The sequence below is a fragment of the Pelecanus crispus genome, chromosome 9, assembly GCF_030463565.1.
Source record: "Pelecanus crispus isolate bPelCri1 chromosome 9, bPelCri1.pri, whole genome shotgun sequence".
NCBI lineage: Eukaryota > Metazoa > Chordata > Aves > Pelecaniformes > Pelecanidae > Pelecanus > Pelecanus crispus.
The window spans coordinates 38202581-38226571 of record NC_134651.1 but is presented as its reverse complement, the minus strand read 5'-3'; the positions used below and the strand labels follow the sequence as shown (position 1 = coordinate 38226571).

General features: G+C 40.1%; 1 protein-coding gene across 9 annotated transcripts in view; it reads left to right on the top strand.

The window, feature by feature from the left end:
* FNBP1 (formin binding protein 1) overlaps positions 1-23991 on the top strand; it is a 68286-nt gene that overhangs the window by 30181 nt on the left and 14114 nt on the right. For 3 of the 9 annotated variants that reach the window (XM_075716073.1, XM_075716072.1, XM_075716064.1), the window contains 3 exons: positions 5889-6017; positions 7770-7916; positions 13789-13986. In XM_075716073.1, the coding sequence (XP_075572188.1) occupies positions 5889-6017; positions 7770-7916; positions 13789-13986 (474 nt within the window). Of the gene's footprint in view, positions 1-5888; positions 6018-7769; positions 7917-13788; positions 13987-15368; positions 15552-21217; positions 21302-23991 lie in introns of all 9 variants that reach the window. The other 6 variants (XM_075716067.1, XM_075716068.1, XM_075716070.1 and 3 more) reach the window with 4 other exon arrangements.

Sequence of the window (23991 nt, the reverse complement as noted above, 5' to 3'; positions counted from 1 at the left end):
GGGTTTAAAAAAAACAAGGGGGGGGAATGGGAGAAAAGAAAGAAGAAAGAAAACTACACCAAAGTTTTGACTGGAAACTCTGCCATTCTGGACAAGAGTGACTGCTGAGAAGTTGAACTGTTCCACTTAGTGTGGATCAGCTGAACAGCAGCCAAAGCTTTTTTCTGCCCTTTTCAGTTATTCATATCACTCCCACCATAACAGCCTTGAGGAGCTGCATTTTTTGTCTGTGTAAACCCAGAAGACAGTGTGTCTATTGACCCTCTTGCTGTTTCTGGAATGTGTCTTAGAAAATTGTTCTCAGCAAAATATCCTTCATTCTTTTCTGTATTGGAGACCGAAATGGCAGAAAGTGTACTTGTTTTTTAAAAATTTCTCCTACACTTAATCACTAGTTGCCTTTCATATCAAACTGGATTTTGGGAGGGTGAAAAGGTGTATGCAACTAACACTATACAAGGATTTATTTTTTTAATTCTCTAAAAGGCAGCATGTGATGCATAGCAGCTTACTAACATTTTCTCACACCTTCAGGATTGACAGTGCTCATCATAGAGATGTCCATATCCCCTTTCTCTGTTAAATTTTTGTTTTCTGACTGCTGGTCAAAGGCATAAAGTACTAGGATTGACTTCAGATCAGTATATAAAGCTTTACTAGTACTGCATGTTTGCAAGGACTATGGAGAACTTTTCTTGTCTGTAATTCTTTTGTCTCATTCTGATATGCAGTGATTACTTAAGTTGCATCATATTGCTAAACTGCAGGATTTTTCAAGCAGGTGATGAGTAGGTTCAGACTAAATATATCTCCCTAACATGGGTTACTTCAGAGTAAAAGCGTTGCAGGGTTAACTTTCTTCTAATTTCTTATTTTAAAGGAGAAAGAAATGCTTCTGTAAGCACTTCAGTCACGAAAGATTTTAGACCATCCATGTCCCACCCTGGCATCTGTCATTTAGCTTGAATCTGCCATCTCTGGACTCCTGGTGGAGTCATTTAAACATTTGGAACTAACTTTTGATGCTATTTGAAAGTCTGTTTTTTGCAACACAGTGGTTAGGTAGAAAATCTGTAGGAAATGTGGTTAAAATAACCTTGAGAGAATGTTTGGGTGTTTTCCTGCTGCCTTGTAGAAGAGCTAGAAGCTATAGTATATGTTACCAGTTCAGATGGCTATTGAGTTTAGTGTTGTTTTTCACATAAGGTAAGTGCTGTTGAGGCCTGATTTCTTTTTTTTTTTTTTTTTTAATTTTTTTAAAAGCACTGAAGACAGCCACAGTTCTACTGACTTTTAAAAATCAACACTTTGAAAGTTATTACTGCCCTGCAGTTAGCTACTGCCCTGCATTCTCCCCCTTCAACTAGGAAGCCTGTCTAAAGAAAGGAAAAAAGATTGGTTTTGATTAGGTTTAATGGCAATTCTGTATAGGTTCTGTGAGAGAAGAGGTAGTACATAAACAAGCCTTACCTGCTGCTAGTGTGCTTTTAAGTAGTTCAGTATATCAGAGCTATGCTTCCTTTACCTAGAGTTTTCTGTCATAGTTATGGAAAACACTCCTTTGGTGTGATTGTGTTTAAATCTGATTGCTGTGGCAGTGGAAACCTGAAGTTTACCTATGTGCTCATTGCAAGGTTAATGGTGCTGCAGGTACTGGGCTGTCATTCACTCTTGGGAGTGCTTTTCTTGATGAGATATGCATTGGCATATGTGACCTTTTGGTTTTGTTGCTGCCATATGAGTTCAGGGAAGAACTGCCTTAACAAAACCAGACTTTGGAAAGGAGGCAATATGTATATACACTGTGCACATTTATTAGGGGACAAAAAGATGTTTGTCGTGGTTTAGTCCCAGCCAGCAACTCAGTACCACGCAGCCGCTCGCTCACTCCCCCTACCCTGATGGGATGGGGGAGAGAATCGGAGGAGTAAGAGTGAGAAACACTCCTGGGTTGAGATAAGAACAGTTTAATAATTGAAATAAAATAAAGTAAAATAATAATAATAACAATATAATAATAATAGTAATAATAATATACAAAGCAAGTGATGCACAATGCAATTGCTCACCACCCGACGACCGATACCCAGACAGTTCCCGAGCAGCGGTCGCTGCTCCCCGGCCAACCCCCCCCAGTTTATATACTGAGCATGACATCATATGGTATGGAATAGCCCTTTGGTCAGTTTGGATCAACTATTCTGGCTGTGCCCCCTCCCAGTTTCTTGTGCGCCTGGCAGAGCATGGGAAGCTGAAAAAGTCCTTGACTAGCATAAGCAGTACTCAGCAACAACTAAAAACATCAGTGTGTTATCAACATTCTTCTCCTACTAAATCCAAAACACAGCACTATGCCTGCTGCTAGGAAGAAAATTAACTCTATCCCAGCCGAAACCAGGACAATGTTACAAAGGTATGTTCTGGGGGGGAGCGTGCAAAATCTGTGTATCTTTTGCAAATGTGTGCAGAAGCACGCATCTGAAAGCAAACTGCTTTTCTGCTTCTCCCCACAAATCCCTCAAATATATATACTCTTTTCTGCTCTTTCATGATGCCGAAAGGTGACCTCATGCTTTCTTCCTTTCAAGAGGGGACAGGATTTTTTGTTGTATTACGAGTACCTAGCCTTGACATCTCTTAACAACTGAGTAATCTGGCAGTCCGTAGGAGATCTCGATCATGGTTTCGCATGTGGTGCTGGAAGCGTGAGCTCTTGCTCGGTCATCCCTGCCCAGTTAAAGGAGAGAATATGTTGACTGAAAGCTGCATCACATTATCATCCTCTTATATTTGAAGTCATGGTCTGGTTTTCCAGAGACCAATTATTCCAAAGCCTGTTCTCCTGAAAATACTGTTCAGGGGAAATATTTTAACATTAATGCTAAGAAGCCCCCCAAAATACATTCTCTGAAGCTGTTTGCATGCACAAATGAGAAATAAACAAGGCAAAAATTTATTTTCTGTAAAGCTCAACTATAAATTACTCCTGAAATAGCTCCTGTGACTCTGTGCAGCTCCAGGCCACTGCATCCATTACTTTGAATGTAAAACTTAATGTCATCAGCTTGTTTTTATCATTCTGTGCTTCAGCAGAGTGCAGGAACCTCGCTATAAAATACAATTCTGTTAATATGAGAAGTGATGATGTTGGAGTAAGTGACATACTCAAATGAAGTAATAAAAAAATTCTAGACTTTTTTGTATTTTTATTTTAAGATCCAAATACCTCATTGGAAAAATATTTAAACTGTTTGAAGCTTGCCAAATGCATTAAATGGCCAGGAGAAACAAAACATCACTGGGACTCTCATACAAAAATTCTGGGTTTTGGAATGTACCCAATTTTACTTGCTCATCTGCTGCCTCCTCTTATTTGGGGCCAGTTAAGATAGTTTTGGAAACTGAGCATCTACTCGTGTATACATTTAGCTCAGAGTTACTTTGCCCATATCTGACCAATGAGCTCACTCATGAAAATGAACTCTCATGGCTTAATGTTTGCTGGATCTGCCTGGAAATGTGTAATAATGGATTTCTTGTTTTTCTGCTTCAACAATAGAGTCAAGGGACAAATTCCTGAGTTGCACTATTTAAAAAAAAAAAAAAAGTAAAAAAGAAGAGACAGCTGTATGAGTGGGACTGGGGCTGTTGTAAGGCAGCTCAAACAATGGGTTGCTCTTAGGTAGATGAAGAGAATGGGCCTCACAAATGGATATTGATCTGTAGCAGCTGGGACTTGAGGAAGGGGTTGGGGGACAAGCGTACATTACTCTTACAGCTGTCAGCCTTTCCATGGCTGACTTTGTTTTGCTGGTAAATTTGTGTTTGTAGTACAAAGCTATATTGTTTTCCATTCATATTTAATGTAGCTATATTTGTGTGTGTGAGGATGATAAAGTTTAATAACCTCTATAGCAGTTGGGCAGAAAAAAATGATTGATACGGCTTCTTGGAATTTCACTGCAGCAAGTAAATTTTCTGAAGTTATGTATGCATCCTTTACAGAGTTAGTGGACAGTTAAAACTCCTGGGGAAGAAGCAAAGCTGTAAGCCTGTCTCTCTTTTAATTGGATTTATTTATTTGATTATAGTTGTAGTCTTTTCCATTTGATGCTACTGTTTCATCTCCTATTATGCACTCGGTGCCCAGCATTTTCTCATAGTGCTTGAATTGTTTTTGTAGAAGGAATGTCAAGGGGATCTAGGAAATTCCTACAATTGACTGTGCTTGCAAAAGAAATAGCTGAATTGAGGTGAAATAAATTATTAGGTGAGATGTGAGCTGGACAAATGGGAGGGAAGCCTATTTCTTTGCAAATTGAGATTTGAAACCTTCTGGCAGGATTTGTTACCTTCCAGTTATGATTACTAAAATGTTCCATGATTTGGTATTTCATGGATTTATTGTCGGGAAACTATTGTCTGCTTGGAACGGTTCAAAGAATAACCCCATTCTGAACTGTTTTTAATGGGAGCCCACTTAGAATATGCTAAAGTTAATTACTGTGCTGTTTTCCCTGAAACACCCAAAAAACCTTTAAATAATTTTTAAAGCGGTCTGTCTGTCTTTCTCCTTTCTTAAACGGATTATTCTGAAATTGAGGGAGTGATTGGAACATAATCCTTTCTGGACACTCACAGCACTGTTCCAGGGCTAGGAAGGCAGCGGAGGGTGAGGAGGCTCCATGAGTGCCTGAAAAATGAGTGCAAACTCAGGATCGCTTAGATTTACAAAGCCAAATCCTGGGCTCACTCTCGTCAATGGCAAAGCTCTCACTGGAGCAAGCATTTGGTCCACAGCCGTGGAGCAGGCTCTGCTGGGGCGGGTGGGAGTGGGCAAGGAGGAGTGGGGCTGCATGGAAGCAGGGTGAACAGCAGAGCTCCAGCTGGGTGAATGCAAGGTGGGAGAGAGGGGAGCTTCAATAAGCAGATGCAGGCAAGGGAGTGAAGGCATTTGGGTGTAGGGAGCTGGGTAGGAAGGGAAGAGAAGGAAGAGCTGCTGTATGAAGGCCAACAGCAAGGAAGGAAAAGGCAACTAAAATAAACAGATGGGATAGACAGTAAGGGGATAATATTGAGCAGTGAAACAGATAACAGAAGGCCTTGGGAAGCACAATTGTAAGGGGAGGAATTGGAAAATATAAAAGGGTCACTCGGGGACAGGCTGTTGAGGGAAACAAGTGAGGTCAATTGCCCAGTGCTCTGCTATGCTGGGTTGCAAAGCAAATCATCTGCGTGGGTAAAAATAGGAAGGGAGTCGTGTCTCAGCTGCTGCTCAGGTTCCCCTTTCCTTGTGCACTTCATGCCAGCGCTATTCAAGGAGGTGTCGATAAAGGACTCTGCAGAGAGCACAGTGGGAGCACGAATTAAGGTGTTTTGGCATGATTGTGTTGGCTAAGGCATGTGAAATGAGACAAAACCATTTTGGTTTTTTTGTCGCTTCCCTTTCCCCAAAAAGGCCAACAGGTAGGTAGTTCATTAGAGAAAAGCAGGTGCCATCCAATGGGGCATACAGTGGAGCAAGAAGAGTGTCCACACGCATACAGAAAACGCGCGTGCCCCTTAAGTGGGCTAGTAAAGGGGCAAACTTGTTTTGGTGTTTTGCATGCAGTACGAACAGAGGTTGTTCATGGAATTCAAAATGGTTCATGGAAATAGCATGTTGTAACACAAGAACAGAACAGCAGCGGTGTGCGCACTGCAGGCTTACGCTTGACGTAGATGAACTGTGTCACAAAACAGGACTAAACCAACAGCCAAAGTGTTCAGACACCCACGTGCTAATGTTCCTGTGCTGCCTACTGGTAAGGACGGCAAGATGCGGAGCAATGCAATGCAATTTCTTTCCATGTAATACAAATTATAAACTTCTTTTGGCATTTTTTTAGGCAAGACAGCAAGCCCAGCTGCGACATCAAATGGCAGAAGACAGCAAAGCGGAATATTCTTCCATTCTGCAGAAGTTCAACAGTGAGCAGCATGATCATTACTACACACACATACCAAACATCTTCCAGGTAAGGGTCACTGGCACTGATCTAGAGTAGCTCATAATGTTGTGACAAGAACAGAGGGGCCTACTGCACGCCACCTCAATTCTGTGACCCTGCCTTTTACTTTTTGGTGATTTTTGTCACTGTTAGCAAATTTTATATACAGTCTGCCAACACAAGAGATGGAGAGCTTGGTAGGATAAGTTGTCCCTTTCTCTTAGACTAGATATCAAGTGATCAGTAATATATGAGGAAGGTGACATTGAGTTGTCATGACAGATTACAATAGTCTTTGGAATCCTCGCGGTCTTGCTCTGTTAAACTCCTGTGTCCATGCAGCTGGGGAATGAGAGCATTATTTGCATTGTTGGGGCAGGAGTCAGCTGGGCATCATTACATCTGTAAAGCCTCACAGCCCTTTATAACTTGTCTTCAAATCAGACTTCACAGATGTTTAAATTTAAACCACAGTAATTCTGCAGTAGTGAATGTCAAAGGGTTTAAACAAGCTTGCTGATTATGTCTTAGGGTGCCTAAAGAAAGACTAGGGAAAGTACAAAAAAGCCATCAGATTTATACTGACTGAAGATCTGAGTTTGTGCTTGACTGAACAAAGAGAGATTAATGTAGTAGAGGAGAAGTTCTAAGTGACTGTTCCATTGTAACGGGTCATAAGCATCAGAAGTGGAAAATACCTCTTTAAGTGAGAAACTGTCACATGCTTATCATCCTGATGAGAAAGAACTGATATTTGAGTAGCAAATAGGCATTTTCTTATCCGTAGCTGGAACTTCTTAGCTAAATGGACACCTCCTTTTTTGCTTCGTGGTATTTCAAACCAATGTCTTGAGGTAATTATCCCTGGCATCGGATATAAAATTCTTGCAATATATTTGTATTTGCCAGATCTAGCATTAAGTGCTCTGATTTGTAGGTGAGCATGCTTAAAGTACTGCAGAAGTATCCTTTTCACTACCAGTGCACCAGTAAGCTCTGGTGCTTTCTTTTAGATGTTGAAACCACAAGTTGTTTTGTAAATAATTTATGTTGCTTGTGGATTAGTGAAGGCAATGAGGATTTTTAAGTTGACAATGCTCCATAAGATTCCTGCAGTCTAATGTGAAACAGGCAGTTCTTGTTCATGCCCTTCTGTATGCTGTTATAATCTGCCATAAGAGCATTATGCCACATCCAGTTTCCCTCTGTTGTAAACAAGAGGTCTATGGAACAGATGCTGGAGATCATGGCACTGAATCCATTGAGCAATAGGGAGCATATGTCGAGAAGCCCTGGTGTGAAGAATATATGATGTACAGGACTGCCTGTAAACCAAAAATTACCTTCTAGGGAAAAGGAGAAGGGGGGACATAAAGATTTCTGTTTGCTCGGATTCTGCAATGGAATGAAAATAAGATCTTTCAGAACATGCATAGAAAATGAAGGAATTTATTGTTGCAGAAATTCTCTTAACAGCCGTAGGAGCTATCCTTACAAAAATCTAAAGCTGGGGTTTTGACAAATGAGCATTTTTTAACATAAAAAATTAATTGAAAAAATTCCAGTAATAGTAACAGAGATTACTTTTAGAATGTAATTTTGATGTTTGAGGGAACAATATCACTTGGTGCCTTCATGAGAACAGCTGTCCTAGTTTGTTCTTAAAAAAAATATTTAAACCATAAATCTTAAAGCAGCTGATGTATGCTGAGGAGAAAAATGTGCTGAAACTGTGAGGTTAATCTTGATATTTGATCTGAACGAAATCTAATGTTTTAGAAAATACAAGAGATGGAGGAAAGAAGAATCTTAAGGATAGGTGAATCCATGAAAACTTTTGCAGAGGTCGACCGCCAAGTGATCCCTATCATTGGAAAGTGTCTGGATGAAATAACAAAGGCTGCAGAATCAATTGATCACAAGAACGTAAGTGTTGCATTGTTTCGATTGTTGATTGTCATCTTTAGTATTGATCAGTTTTATATATGGAGACTTAAATCCTAGGTCCAGGCTGCAGCACGAGGGCTTTATAGTCATAGAACTAAACCAAAGAATAGCTTCTTGTCCCAAGCTACTTTGTCTGAAGCAAGATGTGCTCAGATTATTTCCCAAATCTACTTAACACACAGAAATGCCTCTACTGCCGCACTTTTTTTTTTCTTTTAGAAATATTCTCTCCTTTTACTAGGATAATTACTTTTTGAAATACTGTAATTGAAAAAAGCTTCTGTGTAGATTAAGGAAGATGATGGGCATAATTCCAGATGCCTAATGATCACCAATTCGTATTTGGATGGGTTCTATGTCTAATAGAAAACTGAATGTTGCCAGAAATGTCTTCATTCCAGTTAGTTTTATAATAATGGAAGTATTTAAAGTTTTGGCTACCTAAATGATTGCAAACAACACTGGCAAAATTTCTACTTTACTGTAAAATCCTTCTTTGCAGATTTGAGGTTTGCTAGCAATCTATAAATGAGGTCTTGCAAGTCTTGATTTCTGAACATCATTGTAGGAGTAAAAAGAAGCCTTCCTGATAAAAAGGCTGATAGAGAGTTCAGTTGAGCTTCCTGATGTACTGCTAGCACAAGGGCAAATGTGGTTTTTATTTTGTTTTCAGAATTATCTGCTCCCTTCGTAAATGAAGTCTCTGCTTGCTCTTTTAGACTTTCTCATGGATCACATCAGTGCTTCAAATACAAACAGCATGTGTCTTGCTGGCTGTTTGAATTTCTCATACGTCTTTTTCACTGGAATCTTTTCTGAGCTATTCAGTGCCCAGAACCTGGAGACTGCCATTAATTGGCAGCATAAGCCTGGGGCTGAAGTTTTGAAATGAATGCGCTAGTTTCTGCTCAGCAATTGCTCTCTCAGAGAGCAGCATAGGAGACCAAGGAATCTTGAAAATTACTCTTTCAGGGTGGGAGAAGGGGGAGTTGGGGCACAGATTCCCGTGTTAGAACAATGTATCCTTCTTGAGGTACAGCTTTTGGTGCTGCATGGTGAAATCATGTTGGGGAGATTCATATCTAAGCCTATACTCTGCCTGAATCTTCAGGTGAGGTCTTAGCAAAACACACATGAGGCTTGGGCTAGGTGTTTGAATCACCGTGAATTTTATATTCAAGGTAGTCTCTCTTGCACACAGACAAGTCGGATTGATGGCTCGTGTGCACAAGTATGACATTAGACAATGGTGGCTTTGAGCATTGATAAGTAAGGGGTCTCCTGTAAATACCATGCTAACAAAAATGTATTTAACCAAATTTGTTATATCTGAACAATTACAAAGGGCTTAGCGTGTTGTGTCTGGAAAACAGTTATGTCCATAAAGGGTTGGGGTTTTTTTCTTAAATATCATCAAGGAATTTTTTTCGTCTCTGGAACAGAGGTTTCTAGCTTTCTTGATTCTGATGAAGGTGATATGCTTGTTCCTGCCCTTCTGCAGGATGCAGGTTCTGATACTTTATAAGGGTGGCCATAGGTGAGCACAGTAGCAATTTAGAAGTTGTATCTTCTCTGTGTCCAGATCATGTACTGCTTTTACCACTAATGCAGCGTGTTATAGCAGACCTTTCCCATCTGACCCCTTCATGTTCTAAGAAGCAAGTTTGGGCTCACTTCGGCCACCATCAGGAGAGTTTCTCCTTTTCCTCAAAAGTTTCAGAGTGAGGGTTGTCTCCTTTACTCATCTTTTTCAAGCTTGAAAAACTTTGGATAAAAAAAGTCAACTAGATCTGAGCTGTAGTCAACTTTGAAAATGAGGTCAGATTCCAGGAAAGTTGAATGCAAGGACAGCTGGTGATAATACAGCTAGTACAATGGTGAGCAAAACCAAGAGCCTGCTGAGCAGGAAAAGCTTTGTGTGAAACTCTGGGCCCACACAGACATGAGTTTTCCCAGCTGGGAGGAGATCTCCAGGATCTGGTAATCATAAACAAACATACAGTATTGCCAAATTTGAAATGTATAATGTCAGACACTGTGACACTGACAAAAGGCAGTGATACATTTGGAGTTCTTATTTAGCTCTTGGTATCCTTTAGCTTTATTTTCACTTTTTCTACCCAGCTATCACATCCAGAGTTACTGAAGAAGGGGAGAGGGTAAATGAAAGCTGTGCTCTTTGTGCAGTAACTTCAATTCAGAAACCAGAGCTTTAAATAGAACAACCACAACTAATATAGAAGATGTATTGGTCAGAAAGGGGGGTGGGGGGGAGTATTACAGAGAGAGCACCAATTCTTAGTAACTTAGCCTGAGTATCAAACTGTGTGTCAACTCTAGATGAAAGGATGTAAGAATCTGCAAGTTTTGCAGGTGTGGTGGTAGGGTTTTTTGGGGTTGGGGGTTTTTTTTGTTTTGTTTTGTTTTCTGTCAGTAAAACATTACCATCTGATGGTAAGGAATTGCTGTTTAAAAAGGAAAATCAAAATAAAAGCAGCAGAACTTTGCACTTCATGTAGGTGTCTCGGAGCTTTTTGATAAACTTACCTGAAGCTGAAAATTGATTATTACAAACATTGTTCTATGTAGGGGCGGTTCCTATGGCATCTACGGACCACCATGATTTCTAGCATGAGAATTGTGTAGTACAATAGGAAGGAAGGTTGTAGTTCCATAGTGACTTTGAAACTGTGGAAGTGCAGACTGCTAACAACAGGCTTCCTTTCCATGGCCAGCTCTGTGTTCCCTCCCTCTGGGGGTGTTAGTAAGTATTATGGAAGACCACTTTTCTTCCAGGGCCCTTATTTCATTGGATAATATTAAGAACCAGAATGACATATCGTAGAATTATAGAATCATTTAGGTTGGAAAAGACCTTTAAGATCATCAAGTCCAACCGTTAACCTAGTACTGCCAAGTCCACCACTAAACCAAAGGTCAGTCCCAAGAGATTATTTTAAAACACAGTACTGCACATCTGCTGAGGAGTAGAACAGCTTTAATTGTAAGATGGATTTTTACATAGCTTCTGACCTTTCTTCTAATTGAGGCCTAAGAAGAAAAAAAAAAGAGGAAAAGCTATATGTCATTTCATGGGACAGATTTAATGCTTTCTATATTCTCTGCAGCTTAAATATTACAAAGTTCTGCTTCATGCCCACTTGCAAAATAGCCAGTTTTTCGGGCTTAGTTACTAGATTTGTAACTGTGTAAATAGGATTGCTTGATGTCCTTGCTGAAGTGTATAGAATTCCCGCTAATAGCAGTAGAAACTGGGAATACTGGTTAGCCCTGCGTTTCTAATGCAGTTGTAAATACGCTTCTTTTTCATCTCTTCTTTCTAACAGCTTGGACAATGCAGAGGTCATGTTGCAAGGATAAGCTGTAGTGACTGCTGGGTGAACCTATGCAGAATTTGCTTCGGAAGGCTCTAGCAGCAGATAAAATTAATTTGTTATAGACTTTGGAGTTCCTGTTATGACACTATCTCTGTGATATATGGAGCATGCTGGTTATTTTTAGCTCCATTGTAGTGGAAGGATGTTTTGACTAAATGGAAGGAACACTGTAAAATTACGAGGAAAAAAATGAAAAGCTCCGTGCATAGGATAAAATACCAGTAGAGTATTTAATGTAACCTTGTGTATATTTATAGTCTCTTTTCCTTCTTCATCTTGCTTTCATGACTATTATAAAAAATATCTTCTAAATGTTTAGATCTCAGGAAGTTTTAATGTCAAACTAGGATGAGATAATGGAAAGTGTCGTTCTAGCTCCCTAAAAGTTGTGTAGGACTTGCACAGTGTACCTGATAAATTGAGGATCTTAAACCTTGTAGAATAGAATCACAGAATGCTTTGGGTTGGAAGGGACCTTTAGAGCTCACCCAGCCCAACCCCTGCAGTGAGCAGGGACAGCTTTAACCAGCCCAGGGTGCTCAGAGCCCCGTCCAACCTGGCCTGGGATGTTTCCAGGGATGGGGCCTCCACTGCTTCTCTGGGCAACCTGTGCCAGTGCTTCACCACCCTCAGTGTAAAAAATTTCTTCCTTATATCCAGTTTAAATCTATAGGCCTTAATTTTCTTCACAATTCCATGAAGGCTTTTGCAAAACTCTTCCCATATCTGTATTTTGCTCAGTTGAGCCTGGCCTCTGCATATGTTTATATCCCACTAGATTTCTCGTTAATAGTGTTTTACCTACAGACATGAGCAGAATCTGTGAAATGCAACAAGTTCATCTTTTTAATCTGAGCAGGATGGTGATGCTCTTCTCTAGAGACTAGTAAGATACTTGTGTGCTGTGGTGCAGTTTCTTTAATGATCTTAGAAGAAAACTGTTGGAAAAGTATAACATAAAAAGCTCTCTTCCCAAGAATTCAAGTAGATGAGAAGTGTATTAACATACTTTTTTTTCCTGAGTCCATTAGATTTAAATGTATTTGGCAAGCTGAAGTCTGAATTGGAGCCTATATATAACTAATTGTGTTTGTAGACCTGACTCGGAAAAATGCTATGTATTGTTCTTGCTTTAATTTATTTTTTTTTTCTTTTCCCTCTCTCAAAAAAAGAGAGCAAAACCATCGTACACAGTATACAGCCAGTGTGTGGCTGACTTGCATCTAGCACAGCTAGCAGTGCCAAAAGGGAATGTGGCTTTAATGAGAGCGTGTGGAGTTCCCAGCCACCGCCTGCACCAAGGTGTCGGGCTGCTTGCATGACCTTGGGCTGCTCAGTTGTTTGGTAAAGCTCACAAGATAAACTCCTGTCATTTAGTGTGCCTGAGTTCACAGGCACCAACTTGTCAACTTGTGGCAGTGTGATCACTTGAACTCCTTTATATAGGAGTATTTATTGGGATTTTCCACTAGTTTGCTTACAGCTGCATGCCAGCAATTCTCTACCTTAAATCTTTGTTACGAGTCACTTATCTGTTCAGTTACTGAAGTATGATTGCTTTTCTAGTCAGTAAAGTTAATAATAAGCTCTTAGTCATTTTTACCAGTAGATGTGAAAAAGCCTTTAAAAGGTGTTTGTTTCAGAATTTTGATCTTTGCATTGGAAACAAACCAAAGGAAATGAAAACATTGCTAGGTTGTGGTCAGACTCGGGGGTTGTGCAGCTCAGTGGAAGGTTGGAGTGAGGAGATTTGAGTTTACTCTTCCTAAGTATCGTCTTTAGTTAACTACAATGACTTATGCTTTAATGATAGTTACGTATTTTTTTTATTTTCCAAAATAGACCATAGTCCTCTCCTTTTTATCTCTTGGTATTTTGAGTACTGACTGGTCTCAGTGATACCTTTTCAAAACAGGCTAGAGTTTCATGACGGGAATAATGGACTAAAGCTCACCTGCTTTCTTTCCATAGAGTGATTGTTTATTTAGAGAGTTGTTATGAAACTGAGATTGTAGCCACTTATGTTCCCAGTTGTAATATGTTCTGACTGATATAGGCTGGAAACTTCTGTTCTCTGTGGGGTGGGGTGGTGGTTATGTTCTTAACTGCATTTATCACTGTAGTATCTGGGAGTATTACATTTTACACATTAGAGTGCCTTTATTTGGTAGGATACTATACTGTGCCTAGGTGGCTTTTTTTTTTTAAAGCACATCATGGTAGTGAAAATAGGTCCAAGAAAAGTCTCCTGATCTTGGAGAAGAAGGTGGAGAGACTTGTCTTGATCTTGGCTCTGGAAGGGGTTTTGTTCCCAAGAATGAGAGTGGTCCCTGTAAAGGTTGGTTCCCACACAGGCGAACTTTCTTGTCCTTGTACTGTTTTTCTATGCCAGCAATTTGATGACAGCCCTCATCCGAGATGTTTATACTTGTGCTGGATCTGTCCCATTTCAGGATTCACAGCTGGTAATAGAAGCCTTTAAATCAGGGTTCGAGCCTCCGGGAGATATCGACTTTGAGGACTTCACGCAGCCAATGAAGCGGACTGTCTCAGAATCCAGCCTTTCCAACTCCAGAGGGGATGGGAAGTCTGAGCCAAAGTTTGGTGGCAAATCCAAGGGCAAATTATGGCCATTCATCAAGAAAAATAAGGTACTGACTTGCAAACTTGAGCTTGGTGCTAGTATGTGTATAGTCAATAAACTCTGTCTTGTCTAGTAATCCTGGCAATGACAATTTTTTAAAGAGAATTTTAGATTCAGAAAGTTAATAACTGATGTCTTAATATGGTGTTTTGTTGTAGTCTTTGGTTACTTAAGTTTCCTTATATCTTTAAATTTTTTTTCTTGGTAATTTCTTTAATTATGTTGCAGTTTTTATGTTTATTTAACTTTAGTTGTCACGTCTCTGCCATGGTCCATTTCTGTTCCTAACTCGGAGAAGGAATTGTATACCACTTACCTAGTGCCATGTCTGCTAACTAACATTATTACTTTTGGGAAGCTTGAATGTGGCATTACTGTTTTGACACTTCTAAAACTCTCCTTGGCTTTTTCATTTGCGTTGTCTTTTCAGTCTGTGCACTGGGTTCAGCAGTTGGGTGGCTGGGAACAAGGAATTGCTGCGATTCATTCTTCTTGAGCACAACTAATGGAGCATAACTAACTGAGCAGTTGACTTTTTTAAAAAGACCATATTAACTTATGTATCCATTAAACCTTTTTCATTTCACTGTCATATTTTACACCATAATGCATGGCAGCATTTATCTGGGGTTACCAGAATGTGTCAGGGTGACTGGACTAAATTGGTTTGCAGTAACACTGATGGAAGCCCAGAGTAGCTTCATTGTTTTGATCTCACCCTTGCTCTGACCAATACCAAACCACTTCTACTAATTGCAGGGTCAAAAAAAAATCTACCTGTTCAAAATGGATCATTCCTGTTGTGCTGGTATATGAGAGAACACGGCTGTCTGGTGCTTACATCAGTGTAGCCAGGAAAGAAACCCAGGACTAACTCCTGAGCAAATTCATAGAATAATTTGTAAAAGTGAAGTGTGATGCACATTACTGAGGTATGATTTGAAAGCAGGAAGGAATGTGGTTTGTTGTTTTCCAGATAATAGAAACGCTACTGGGCACTAAGGTACCTTCCTTATCTGATCCATTTAAATTCAGGTATTTGAAAGCTCTATCCATATGCATTATTCTGAGCTGTCCACAGAGCGAGAACAGGGCAATTTATGGGGATAGCACTGCATGGAAGAGTCTGCATGAGCCTCCTGTCAAAATACTTTGTGTTACTCTTCTGTTGCATCACTTACTAAAACTTCCATTTATCACATTCTTCATTTAACACAACTCTTAAATACTGCTTTCCCCCCCTCTTTTGAACCATGGCCTTTAATATTTAATTATTTAATTGTTTTTTTTTCTCTGGATTTCAAATATTGGTTTTGATGCTTATTTTCGTTTTGTGTTTTATCTTTTTATTTTGGTTTATTCTGTCACTTCTCCATCTCTTATACGTAGCTTATGTCCCTTTTAACATCCCCCCATCAGCCCCCTCCTCCTCCCCCTGCCTCTGCCTCACCCTCTGCTGTTCCCAACGGCCCCCAGTCTCCCAAGCAGCAAAAGGAACCCCTCTCCCATCGCTTCAACGAGTTCATGACCTCCAAACCCAAAATCCACTGCTTCAGGAGCCTAAAGCGCGGGGTAAGTTCTCCTCTGGATACCTCTCTCTTTCTTTCTCTTTTCTTTTCTTTCTTGCGCTTTTATTGCACGTTCTGTTATGTAAAAACTTGTTTTGTTTTGTGAATGAATCCATTGTGTTTTATCATAACATGCAGACAAATCCAAGGAATCCCAGCCTATAAAGCCATAAAACCCCACAATGAAACCACAAAAAGTACAGTTGCTGATGGAAATTGCTCATTCAGGTTTTTCTGGGGAGGAGGGATTGTCCAAACTATGGAAGGAAGAGCTGAACATTAAGTAATACTCTGTAGAAGTCAAAGTCATTAATTTAGTAGCCCTGTGTATGTCTGTGGCAGAGTAGGTTTGGAGGAGCACCGTTCAGAGGTTTACTCTGATCCTGATGCTGTACGTTGTCTACCTTTTAATGTGAAAAGTTTTCCTCTCTGCAGGATGCATTCAGCTCAATATCCGTTTCAGGAGGAGGAGAGTAAATTAGGAGGGATTCTAGAAAATAATTCTTCTGACCTCAGTTGGTGCAATTTCAGGCATTTCCCCGAAAAGATCCGACACCTCTTGCTGTAGTAGTGGGAAGATGACTTCCCCATATTTTATGGCCAAGTACGCCTCTCTGTGTGGCTTCTGTTCCAGAGATGCGGCCTCAGCTTGTGCTTCCAGTACTGCAATGTTAGCTTGCTTAGTAAGTCTGAGTCTTAAGATAAAGAAAAGAAAAAAGGTGAGATGTGAAAGATGAACTGATTCTAGGTGGTAATAAAGTTGTTTCTATGGTACACCTGTTTTAAATCAGGGCTACCATGTTGGTGGAGACTGAGGGGGACACACACTGAATTTAATGTTCCCTGTAGTTACCTACATGCATTGATTACAGCTGGCTCCAAGTATTTGGGGCTGACACTTCTCAAGCATCTTAACTGTGTCCTGTAGCATGAAGTTTCAATAAGATAGGAAGGTTTGCTTTGATTCCTGTAGAGAGCCTAAGAAATCCTGCTTCCCAACACGTTTGTTTCTCATGTCTGCATTTGGGCCTACGTGAGCAGATGATGCAGCTTAAACAGCTTTTAAAGTGTCCATAGAAGAATTTAAAATCCTGCCATGCTCTTTAACTTTTTTTTCCTACTTAGTTTTAAATGCTTTTTGCACAGTTTTTATTCTTGACACTTTAAATGTCAATGAAATATCTTTGCAAAAAAACCAAATTGAAAAACTATTTGTAACAGCCACTGATAGCTGCCATTCTTGCAAACTATGGAGGAAAGACATTAACTAGGAGTTTGATAAACAGTATATGATGAACCATTGCAAAACTAGGAAAAAAACCTTCAAGTTCCATGTTTGACTTGTCCTTGCAGCCTTCCCTACACACATTAGCATTAGCACACATTATGTTTTGAGGGATTAGGGTTTGGGGTTTTCCCCTGCCAGCAGCTGAAGTGCAGTGTGTCAGATGCTGGTGTTTGCATTGTACAGCGCAGAGAAGCTGAAAGCCTCCGAGGCTGTCCTTGGGCGTTCAGCTGGGGCTAGATCAAACTGGATCAACGTTTTGTGACACATCACCACTGTTGTAAGTGCAGTGTCCCTGTCTCCTTTGCTGCTGACTGAGAAGGAAGCACAGCCTGAGTTTTCCCAGGTCAACTGCTCAGTTCCTGTCCTTGATTGACATCAGCCATGGCTATATTGGTAAACTGATGTGGAAGTCTTTGTGTTGAATTAAATGCTCTCATTGGTGGTCTTCATAAGCAGTAAGTAAAATGACAGTTCACTGAGATACAATTTTCCATTTTTCAAACAAAAATACTATCTTCCCGGAAGCTTGCACGTGGCCCAGTTGTGCTGAGAAGCTGCTGGCATAGCACAGCTTTGGCTCCTAGGTCAAGGTCCTTAGAATTATTTCCTCCTATAAAAGTTACAGGAAGGAGACACAAGTGTTCAGTATTTTAAAAAGTTTTTTAGAGCAGGCTGTAACAGCAAGGAAGTGACTACTTTAAAAAGCCCAAATTCTGCTCCAGGGACTGCACTGACATTTAGGGCTGAGGGCTGGAGTTGTATAAAAGTAGAGATGATTTCAGTGGTTAGCTACAGAGAATTGAGAACGGTGCTGTAAACAATATTTTGTCTCATCTCGTTGCAGATGTTTTATACAGAGTGGTTTTCAGTTCTTTGCTAAGGAATTGCCATTTAATGGGACATTCAGAACTGCCCCCCCCCCAAAAAAAAAAAAAAAAAAATTCTGGTGTTTTTCATTGGGGAAGCGGGAAGTTTCAAAGTTGTCCAAAGGCAGGTTCTGTAAATGTACCTCCTTCCCTCAGTTGCAGTTTGGCACAGAGCATCTTTTCTCAGTGGCTTTTATAGGGGGGGGAAACAGTCTTTCAGTTCTGCTTCTGCAGCAGCAAACCTGGGGGCTGTGCTAGGTAGTGGCTGTCTTGGTGGTACCCGCTACGGCGGGTGGGCATCTGGCAGTCGTCTTCACACGGGGTAGCAGTGAGATGCTTTGGAGACTAAGGCACTGCTGAAGGTGAGGGTTTGTGTTGATCTAGTGCTCCAATAGTGCCATTCACGGAATGGAATATTGAAAATAGTGCTGAATATTTCTAACTTGATTTAAAAATACTAGTTTGTAGTTCCATGGGCACTTCACAAGTTTGTATTTCAAATGTACAAATTCTTATTTAGTAAGTATTTGGCCATATAAGCAATTGTGACTAATTGCTTTCAATAGTTCCTGAAGAAATGCCATTATTTTATGTATTAACTATCAGAGAAGTCCAAGCGAGTCTTACGGATCCTGTGTACTGTATTGGTTTTAAGTGCTTTGTGTGAAAGGTCAAATAATGAGAACAATTTCCTATAGTCTTCTCTGAAATCCCTCAAATTTCTGCTGACATGTTCATTAAAAATGTGCAAGGAAAGGCTATTGCTAAATATTCATTTAAACCTTTTGCTGTGTTCTCTTTATTTAATTTCCTTCCCCTGTTAGCTACCAGGATGTTTGTATGTAAATACTTTTCCTGCCTGACTCATCCTGCAGAGTTGGAGGCCAGTGTTCGGATCATCGTCTCTTTCTCCAGAGGGGCAAATTCAGGCCACTTGGTTCATCTAGAAATACGGAGTAGGAGAGGCTCCAAAGCTCTGGCAGCCTGCTCCGTCTGATTTGAAAACTTGTCAAGTTCCCATTTCGTAGGTCCTCGGTGATTTGCTGTAGAAATGGTCAGACTAAAAGATCATGAAAATGCCATATGACCTTCAAAAATAAAATAATTCTAACCAGGCAAAAAATAAATAAGAACCACCCCCCAAATCCTATTAATTTATCAGGTGAAAAATGAGTGGTTGGTATTTGTTTCAGCTGATGTGGTTGATATGACCCACTTTATATTCAGTACAGCCAGATAATACTGTTAATTCTGCTTTTACCATATTAAGTTTTATAAGATTTCCTCTTCTCAATTCCTCTCTATCCTCCTGCCAAATGCATATGAATTTTGTTCAGGAGCATGAGCAGTAATGTTATGAATACTGGATTGTGATGTTACCAAAGAAATTAGGAGGATGTAGAGTGAAACTGTCCTCTACGCAGAAGAACATTTGCTCTGTACAGAAATACATCAGTGAAGCAACTTTTGGAAAGGTCATGCAGGGAGCCAGCAGGACAGTACAATGTAATGGGTGTTTGGCTTTGGACACTTAATAATTTCATTTGCTCTGAATATTGTCTCTGCACTGCTGGTTTTGTTCAGAGACAAAAGTCTGCTCCAGCCAGACACCTTGCAGTAAAAGTGGCCACAAGGCATTTTAAGGATTATTTTAGTGTATTCAACCAAATTGTCAAGCAGGTCCTTCCTGGCTTTGTTGGTAAACTGAGCTGTTAACTCCTACAAAAGCCAGGGTAACAATTTGTTTATTTCAGAGGTCATACTCCTTTTATGCACTGGCTTAAGGAAGTAGTACATGAAAAGGAACTAATTAATAGGAACAAGTCCAGTAGATACTAAGACTGTAACAGGATAAATACCACCAGCAGAACTGCACATTGTAGTTGATCCTTGAAACATGAGTGGGTGAATGGATTCATACAATTTCTCCATGAAATCTTTGCTATCAGAATGTGTCTGGAGAGGCAGTATGTTTTAGTAATTTCCCCTATAAAGTTTTGGTTTAGCATCTTATGTTGCATTTGGAAAGAGAAAATAAGAAACTAAAGCAGAAAAATCACTGCTGACTGTTAAAATTAATTATATAATTAGTAATGATATGTCCTGTGCCCAATCTGGTTTTAATTTTGCTTCCAAACAAAAACTGCAATGAATCTTGTTTTCATGGAAGGAAGCAGATGCCTGAACAATTTACAACAGATGCAAGGTTAATGTAGAGGTGCCAGTGGTCATGGCCAATATGAAATCCTTATCTGTTTAAAAAAAAAAAAAAAAAAATTAGGTGCTGACTCTTGTCAGTGTCTATAGTATTCTAATCACATTTTTGTATTTTCCTCAAAGCTTCTTTCTTCTAACCCCAACAGCAGAAATGTCCGTGGTAGAAAATACTGTAAAACCGTTACAGCACTTGTCATAGACCAGAACTAGAAGAGGAGGGGAAAAAGTCTTTTACACAGTTTTTGTGAGTGCTGTTTCTAATAACCCTTTAAAAAGGCAGTATAAAAGTAGCATAACACTTAAAATCGACTCTGTCTCTTTAGGGAAGTTAAAGCCAGAAGAGTACAAAAAATGAGGAACCACTTACATAAGTCATAATTTCATTTATGCTTGCTCTGCTTTTTCTAATTCCATTTTGAGGACAAAGAAGACTCGGTATTCTGCTAGTTGATATTAATTTTGTGTTCTTTTGTTTTATTGCTATAGCGGCAATAACATCAGCACCTTTATTTAAAGAGCAGTACTTCTGAACTAACAAAATCCAGGGGTAGAACTTACGCCTTTGAATTACCGTGGTGTGCAGACTCGCCTTTCCTCTCTTACCTCGGAGACTGGCTTGTGATTAAGCAGAGAGGATGGGTCTGGGAGCTGGGACGCAGATATTACTGTCATTACCCAAGTTGCAGCCTCCAGGCGGTTCCATAAGGCACACGGAGGGACTTTTGTGGTTTCCTTTTTAGTGGAAGTTGTTGACTTCGTTACAATGTGATTTTATTTCCATTGCTCCAGTTAATGTTTTCCCTTACCATCCCGTCTCGCCTCTGTGACATACTGTGCAGTCTACTCCCTCACACTTAGCTGTTGGTCTGCCCGGGTGATCAGTACGTTGCTGTTCTGCGAGCGTGCAGAAACAGCAAACAAAACAACCCCCCCTCTTGTACCTGCTCGGTTCCATGCCCTGGGAATACTTGTTATTCTAAATGTAAGTGTATGAAATCTGTGCCAAGACCAGGATTTTTTGGCGGGTGGGGTCATTAAAGCCATGGTTTATTCTAGCACAGAGAGATATGTTTTCTGACCTTGTGTGTTTAAGCTAGCATTTAAAAATATGGTATTTTCTGATTTTTGTGAGAATGCTAAACTCTTAATATTTGCCTAGTTTCTAGGAAGCTTCCACTTTGCACTTAAAGGCTAGTTAAACGCCAAGCTGTCTTTTGCTGTAGAAGCAGTAAACACAGAGGTGCCGTGCTCGTCTCCAGTGTAACGGATGTGTGTTTTCTCTTGCTGACTCACCAGCAGACACAGTCTTTGTATATTCACAAAGAACTCATGAAGAGGACTTTAGGGACACCCACGTGTGCCGTTGAGGCTAGGGAATATGTTGTAAGTCCGCGTATGGTGTGATCCGCCCATACCGTTGCTACACAGTCGCTAACCCCACTTACAACGCCATTAGAGTGTGCTGTGGAAATGTGCTTTGTAAAAGATAACAGGCAAATTTGGTGGGAGGGAAGTTGCAGCTTACTGTGTTATGTGCAGGAAAGATACGTCTGCTAGTTCTGGAAATGCTGAAATTGGCACAATTAAAGTAGCTGGACCTGTGAAATTCAGAGTAAGTACTACAAGCAGGTTCCATGCATTTACTCTAAATTATTTTATGAATGTAGTCTCGAGCATCATGAGCCAACCCCTGATTTACAGCAGTGCAGTGACATGTTCTGTGTCTTGGTCGTGGAGCACTCCATGGAGCTTTCTGAAGCTTCCCTGAACATCATTGCAGAGTGTAATGATGATAGTTCATGGAATCAAGACATGTGACCTCTAAATCTGATACCTGGATAAAGCGGAGTATGGGGAGATTGTTACAGGACCACTAAGAAAGAAAATTGCCTCTTGATTGTATGGAAGTCCAGTGATTTACTTCAACCGTGTTTTCTGTAAGTGAGGTTAGTGTCCGTGACTGTCCAATAACACATGGACTTGCTGGCTTTCATGCTCTCTCATGTGTTATTGAAGCTTGTGGCTCTTAGGCTCTTCACTTTTTCCCTGTAAGACTAAGCTAGACTTGTTCTAAATTGACAGCTTGAAACAGATTTGCTCATTTTGAAGAAATGCAATTTATTTGATCATGTGGGGGGAAAATGCCCCTGTTCTCCCAGGAGCTGTGAGCAAGTTTCTAGCTGTGAAAACCCAATAGAATTGGCAAAAGTAGTTATTTAGTGTTTAATGCAGATTTATTTTCAGTCTGCTTATATTTGTTTCTAGAAACTGAATTGCTCTCGTGTAAAATTATGAATACATTTCAGAAATGGAAAACTGTGAATGTGACTTATTTCAGCATTTCATTGTTTCCAGTCTATGACCTGCTTTGTTATTTGTACTGGTTATAACAATCCCTGATGTACTATTTGGAAATGCTATTAGTAAGTTTTCTATTTTTGTCATACTTAACAGCATAAGAATTCGGCATACAGTGTCTATAATCCTTTTCAAACTTGCTGAATTTACAGCAAAAGAATAGTCTTGATGCAGATGATTCTTCGCAGTAGTATAGTGCCTTTAGAGTGAGTAGTGTTTAGAAACTAGCGCATGTAGCATACATTTGTGCCTTTTATAGAGTGCTTCATAGGTAAATATTTATTCTGCACCATGAGTCTTGTCTGTATATATGTACAAGGATCTCAATTTGTGCTGATCATGTCTATGCTAAAGTTCACAGGAGTGCTAAAGCAATTATGCAAACAAAAGCTGCCTATGCTGAATTTCTTCAGCAGTGTATTTTAGCTCATCCTTTCTCCTTCCTGTATGATTATTTTCTCAAATGGATTGGTTTTATTTGCTTTTTTTAATGGCCTCGTAGCTGAGAGAGTGAATCTGTTCATTGCACTGTGATTATCATCATGCGTTTACTTCCTAACGGACTGAACTTCAGAGGGAAATTTAACTGCTGCGTTGTCACTAAATTTGTCAGTTCAAGTGGAGTATTTCACTGTTTATTGCAAGGCCATACGTTTTCCTTGAATGGTTGACATGTATTACTGTACAAATTCTGGTAACTAATGGTAATTGTTACGTTTGAAAGATGTGTATTTCTTAAATCATGCTGTCAAAAACATCGTAGGGATGGAGCCACCTTTATGTATTTTAAATCCAAAACTAAAGAACTGTGCTTTTGCTAAAAATGGAGCGTCTGAGAGCATCATATTCAGGAGCTGTTGGTGGTAAAATAACGGAGAACTCTTGAATGGAAGGAGGTTCAGAAGTCTCACAGTACAGATCATTGCCTGGAGTGAGAGGCGTTTTCCAACTTTCACGTTTCAACTGTCTTTAACACCGAGCACGTGCGTTTATGCACTTACAAGTTTGTTGCGTAGTTCGAGTGTTTTCACAACTGCCCACAAAGAGCTGGTAGGACAGGCACAGTGCAGATTGCTGGAGGAGGAGGCTGGGTGTAGTTTTGATTCTCCCTTTAAAATCTGGCTTTATGTCTTGAACAGCAGCCGACTTGTGCTCCTTGGCACAGAACAGAAAAGCACTGTAGTGCTGTTAGTCTCCCTATCTCTTGGAAAACCTTCTGAATTGGGGCTGTCATAACGGCTTGCAACGCTAGAAGAGGCTTTGGTAATTTTGGTGGTCGGCTACCCAGGCACATTTGGCCACCTGGCAGTTTTTGAGGCCCGCCGGTGCTGTTGAGAGCCGTACGTGCAAGTGCTGTAGGGCAAAGACAAACCGTGCTGCTCCGTAGGCCTTGAAGCATACACTTCACTTTAGTCTCTTACTTTCCCAGAGTAACTAAAAGATAATGTTTTGGCTCTGTACCAGGAAATGCCGTAACCTTTGAAGAATTAGATCATGTATAGCATTTAAGGAGCTTGAATAATGTCTTACTGTGCTGTCATAGAATCAATTTGGTGTAAAGAGAAGAGGAGTTTTTTTCCTTCTTGGTCCTGACCTTGTCTGACTGTATGGCCAAAGTATGTTTGAGACTGAGTATTTGTTTTTGAATTGTTCAAGAACATGAAATGACTTTATGTGACTGCCCGGACAGCACTGTACGCAGTCAACAGGGATAT